The 6,081-nt window shown below is 45.7% G+C and overlaps 1 protein-coding gene across 4 annotated transcripts in view; it reads right to left on the reverse strand.

Annotated features, from left to right (window-relative positions):
• Window positions 1-6,081, reverse strand: part of ELOVL6 (ELOVL fatty acid elongase 6) — a 116,307-nt gene that overhangs the window by 14,150 nt on the left and 96,076 nt on the right. For 3 of the 4 annotated variants that reach the window (XM_025206357.1, XM_014520784.2, XM_025206358.1), the window contains exon 3: window positions 861-1,012. In XM_025206357.1, coding sequence (XP_025062142.1) covers window positions 861-1,012 — 152 coding nt within the window. Of the gene's footprint in view, window positions 1-860; window positions 1,013-2,301; window positions 2,874-6,081 lie in introns of those variants that run through there. The other variant, XM_025206359.1, reaches the window with a different exon arrangement.

Consider the following 6,081-nt stretch of genomic DNA (forward strand, 5'->3'; position numbering starts at 1 on the left):
CTTGGGAGGAGACGAAGCATAATCCCTGCCACTTGGAGCCTGGCCGGCAGCTGGAATGTGGCTCCGGCCGGCCAGGCTCTGGTTCTAAGTGGCGCGTGCTGCCTCCACGTGTGCCGCTGTTTTTTTTTTCCCCCACAGGTTTTTTTGACCCCTATATATCCAGAGGTCAACCCCCCACTCCTGCACTGCTCCCTTGCAGCATGGAGAACAGATGAATGTGTGGTATGTGCTGCTGCAGACGTGTGCGCTGCTGCAGACGTGTCTATAGTGCCACATACTGCATGGACATGCTCGTCTGGACCTGGCCTAAGTGGCCAAGATCCCGAGGGTTGGGGGAATACAGAGAGGCTCTCTGCTTTCTCCCAGATGGGACAAGGACAGGGAGGACCATGAGTCTGCCTATCCTACTCACTGGTCCAAGGACTAGGTGTAGCACTCCAGGGAATGGAACAACTTGTTTGTCCTCCCCCCATTCCTGTGCACTGGGGAGCTAAGTAAATGGGGAATTCCTGACCCCCCTCCCCCCCGCCCCCCCCGGCTCTTTTTTTACTGATTCCCTACTCAGCACTGCAGCAAATGCCACATTATGACCTACAGGCATGAGTAAAGTGTGCTAAAATTAAGGTGAACTGATCTCAGGGGGTTGAAAATTGTCTGGTGGTTCATGTTTTCATTGTTTTAATATTAGTTCAGTTACGATGAATCTTTGAGACTGAGGAATGTGGGAATTTTGGTTTGCATTTTTTTTTACAAGACAGAAAAGCAGTTTTCAGCAGCACTGAGACCTCCTGCATGCTTTCTGCACAAACTCTTTTGCTATAAATATGCACATTAAGCAAAAAAGGAGAGAAGGCACTCACCTAGTTCAGGTGCTTTGCTTAGCACAAATGCATAAGCCCAGAATTTGCTGACAGGTCCATTGTAAAAACTCTGGTCACAAACTGACTGCTTCAGCCCTTTGGTCATCAAAATGTACAGCATATAAGCACCAGTTCGAAGAGCACCGAATATACTTCAGAATAGAAAAAGAAATGAAGAACATTCAGTAGTTACTTGGCAGCTACACTTAATCATTTCAAATCATTATATGAAAGGAACAGGAATGAAGATTTTGGGACCGACTGTTGATATCACTGACCCAGAGTTAAAACCAGAGTAACTCCAGTGCTATTAACTTCAAGAAAGTTATTCTTATTTGACACTAGTGCAATCCCAAGGAGAATTTGGGCTGTTTTCTTTCTAACTTAAACTGAGAGTTTGGAGCAGTAACATCATTTCCTTTTCTCAGCCCTAGGGAAATGTTGCTTCATCAAACAGGGTTTTTTTGGGAAACATTGCCTTGACCTCTGATACAACAACCTGCTGAGCTCTGATCTTGATGGTTGGGAAACTACAATGCCCACAAGAAATGAGTTAATAAACAATAACATTCATCCAAGCTAATTCCCTCTCCAGGTGTCTCAAATGTGTTTTGTCATCTGTCTTTTTATGCCTCAGTCTTGCAATAAACTAGATGGAGACAGACTTCTATCCCCAAACAGAACATCACTGACTTCTGAAGGGAACCTAATTCTAAGATTTTTGGTACATTCATTTAATTCATTTTGTGCCTTATACACGACCTGGCACATTGTTTGCTCTTAGGAAGTCATTGGCAGTAAAGGATTTGACAAGCTAGCACTAGCTGAACTCATTTTATGAGGCACAAAATCATGCTCATTTCCTTAAACGCATCTGGAGACCAAAGTATGTTGTGTTCTGTAAACAAAATATATTAGAGGGATTTAATTTTGTAGAACCTTGGATGTACAGGTGACACCACAGGGACAGCTGAATGGATATTAGTCTCAACTTTCCAACCCCTAGCTGTTGGTTTGGTGAGCAGAGGGATGAAAAAGTCACCCTGGTGGCAAACCACAGGTTCATAACACTTCATGCTGAGAACCTAATTGAAGAGAGAGAGAGTTCCAATGCTTCTTTCTCACTAGTAAATCACACTGACAATAGAGTTACCTTGGTGAAGGAAGCTTAATTACCTTGCTACTTAACTGCAAGAGCATTTTCTCATACTGGTTAACTGCATAGCTTTGCTGATGCTCTGGGAGCCTTGATGAACTTTAACAAGCAGTGTGAAGACAGTTAAGAGGAAGTAAGACCTAGATTCCCTGGGGTGCAGAATATATCACCTTGCATCAGAAATCCATATCAAAGTGCTCCATCACTAAGTATACACATGTTCAAATAACCTGGGAAAATTCTCCTGAGTTTGTTTTCCTGGTGGATAAACTTAAACAGAGATACCTGAACCGATGTTTGCATGCTGAGCTGCTGTGCAGCTAGGGGTTTTCTGTGCATGCATCTCAGTTTGCTCTGCATACTCCCTGCCAGCAGATGACCACAATATACAGGGGAGCCCTGATCGGCTGTCCCAGACTGCCTCAGAGGCTGTCTCCCTACAGCAAAATGAGGGGATTGTGAGGGGCTCCTTGCTTGGCTGAAACAGCAGAGTCCAGCCTAAGTGACACTCTTCCTGGACCTATGTGGGGGGTTGGAAGCAAAGCACGCTGGGATGCTGGAGGACTGCTGAAGCTTCTCTCAGAAGGTATGTGTACAGAAGTTCTCCTGGGAGTGATTTAACCCTGGTTGTCCTTAGGTTTGTTTGTTTTTTCTCCCCCTGGAGCAGCCATTTTTGCTTTGGGAGAAAAATGCTTATGATTGCTCCTGGGAGACCAACTCTCCCAGGAGAAAGTGAACGTCTCTATGTGGCCTAAACCTAATCCCTTACTTTATTACTCTCCCGATCCCAGCCTGGTATCAGTGTGTCCCATCACTTTTCTCCCTCTCAGTCTGAAGTCACCGTACTACATCCCTCAGGTAGTGCCTTACTCATAGCACTCCTAACCCATACCTCCCATTTCATAATGCTTCCTATGACCACAGTGTATTAAGAGGGGTGAAATGATGCAAGTGACAGTATACAGATGAAGTATTAATCTTCATTTCACATGTGAATTAGTTTAAATAAGATGCAGAGTTTTTTACATGGAGGGTAATTAATTCTTGTGACAGTTTACTATGGGTATAGTGGATTCTCAGTGTTTACATCATATGAGGTGCATCCAGTTGAGCGCGCACATGTCTCTTGCCCTGCGAAGTGTGTGTGTGTCTGTGTGTGTGTATAGAGTGGTCTTTTGTTTTAATTGTGGAAAAACATGGATTTTGGGGTATTTTTTAAAATGGATTTGGGATGCTGTTGTAGCAGTCCAGCTGGCACAGGGGGTAGTGTCCTCAGGTACCAAGTGACCAAGAAGCTGCGGAGAGCGAGTAGCCCTGAGGTGCTTGCCAGGGCAGGTTTTTGTACTGCTGGGGCCAGGACAGGGCAGCTTTTTATACTGCTGAGGACAGCACAGGTGCTGGCCCCAGGCTCTAGCTCCCCTTGGCTGCAGATCCGGGAGGAGCCAGGCAGGGTTATTTTGCCCCAAGTGGCACAATTTGCTCCACAACGAAGTGCATGTCTGAGCACGTGCGCTGAGGCAAAAAGCCCCGGTTCAAATTTGCACCGCTTCTATTTGAGCTGCTGCAAGCGAACATGCTTGCATGTGTGGATGCACCCAAGGTTTCTAAAGCTGTGCTATAGCTCAAAACAGACTTCTGGCATTGAGGCAGTAATTATGAAGAGAGAGGTGATATGAAATAAGTCAACTTGGATGATCGCAATCAGTAGCATAACTGGGGGGGCGCAGGGGGCGGCAACTGCGGCAGTAGCCATGGAGCTGCTCTGCTATGCCTCTGATCATAATGGTCCCCTTAATGGCCTTAACATACATGAATCTAGGCCTTTATACATTTGTATACAGCATCTAGATTGCCAGGCCTACAGAATTAAAAACTACAGTGTCCCTGGCTACCATATACGGCACTGCACAGAAACTTTGTACTGTGCATGAATATGGTTTTCTAGTTCCTCTGTGTTGGCCTCTTTGCTGTTTTACCTGTGAAAGAAATGAGATGTTGCTTTCTAATTCCTGTAGTGAGTTTTTCATGCTATGATGAGTGAGGTCTGTTTATTCTATTAGTATATAGAACCTACACAAATTGTTTAATGCATTATTTCTTCTAATATTCTACCCACTTTTAAGTGTCATGCTATTGATATTATTTATGAGTATGGTGGCAGTGGCCTGGAACTTGTCCTTATCATGGAGCAGCACCTATTTTTTCTGCTAGGTGCTATGCAAACACAAAATAAAGTGATCATTTCTATATATTAGAAATAGTAGTAGTATCCTTAGCATCTAGATGTTCTTCACTTTCTCTCTATTATGTAGGGTGGCTTTTATTTACAACTTTTTTTCCAGCATGCTTTTCTTGTGTTTCTCTGGAGCTGGCTTTTCACATGGCTTTTGATAGAGCTCGACTACTTCATCCTTATAAAAGCCATATTGGAATTGGATATTACTTGTATCTTTTCTTCTTTCAGCTGGTGAGTACTTTTAACTCCCATTATGCTTTTCTCATTTTTCATTTATTCATTCTTGTTCTCTTAGGAGCTGAAGGCTTCCTGCACAAATTAATACCACAGGCCAGCTGGGACAGGCTTTTGTTTTTGGATGGGGAGAGGAGGGAAGGGGAAGAGGTGGATGCAAAGCAAGGGTTAATGGAATCAGGCACAAAATGTACTAGAAGTACAGTACCAAGCAATCTATTACAGGGCTGGGCAAGATATGGCTCTCTTGGCCCTGCCCAACCCAGGCACAGGGGGCATCCTGGGCCATGGCACATGTGTCCTGCTGCCCCTGGGTTCACAGCAGTGATGAGGTGGTGTGGTGGTTGGACTCCGCTTGCTGGCAGTCCCAGCAGCAGCAGCTCTTTCCGGCTGCTGCTGCTTGTATCACCGTTACTACCAGACCTTGCCCTGCTGCCCAGGCACTCTGGCCCATCTGCCCTGTACCTACCACCAGGGGGTAACGGATGGAGCAAGCAGGTGTGGTCTCCATGGACTCTGGCCCGGGACCTGCATAGGCTGGGCACGTTCGGCCAGCCAGATGGGATGGGGCTGTGGGCATCTGGGAGCGGGATGGGTAGCCAAGGCTGGGGCAGGGATCTTGGGGTGGTGACAGTGAAGGGCCACTGCCCACATATCCCTGTAATGGGTGCCAGTTCCCTGGGCAGCAGTGTGCCAGGAGCAGAACATGGCTCTGCCCCAGGCCCCAGCCTCACACTGTCACTGCCCCAAGATCGCAGTCCTGGCCCCGGCCCCCTGTCCTGTTCCCAGCCACCATTTCCCATCCTCCCATGGCCCCATGCCATCCACTCCACTGAGTGCACCCTGCCTATGCAGGTCCAAGGCTGGTCTCCATGAAGACTCCGGGGCTGGGGCCAGGATCACCAGGTGGTGACAGTGTGGTGCCAGGCCCCATGGCAAAGTCACTTAGCGAGTTTTGGTAAGCTGTTGTGGGAGGGAAGAGGGGGCGTGGTGAGGAACTGACTCAAAACAGCTCACCAAAACTCCCTAAGCAGCTCTTCAGCCCAAATAATCGTGCATTCCTGATCTATTATCACTACTAAGGCATTTGCTGATGGGAAAATAAAACAGGGAGGAGAGGCGGGGAATAGAGTAATCTACTTAAAATAGTTGCAAGCAGCATGCTTTCTTCATACAGAAATTCTGTTGCTTTGTAAAATACATTTTAGTGAAATTTTAAATCAAAAGAGGATTCAGTGCATGCTCAGGAGAAAAAGCATTTGTCAAGTCAGAATTTGATTTGTTTTGTTTTAACTGATGTGAGCTGGTGTGAACTGGTTACTCTGGATTTATGGCAGAATAACAGCAGGATCTGACCTACTGGGTGGAATACAGATCAATTCTTAATTTGGCAAGGCTGAGATAACAAAGATCAGCTTCTTCATATCTTTCTATTTTGTTAATATTTTTCTGCAGTGGTACCCTTTTGTACCCTGTATTTAGTTCTATATACTGTAATTACAGTGCAAGGTTAAATGGATAACTGAAGTCCTATATTTGACCACTTTGCTTCTAGAGAGGAGTGACTTGTTACTATTCTGTCTGGTACTTTCTTT

This window comes from Alligator sinensis, unplaced genomic scaffold (assembly GCF_000455745.1).
Source record: "Alligator sinensis unplaced genomic scaffold, ASM45574v1 scaffold861_1, whole genome shotgun sequence".
Classification (NCBI taxonomy): Eukaryota; Metazoa; Chordata; order Crocodylia; family Alligatoridae; genus Alligator; species Alligator sinensis.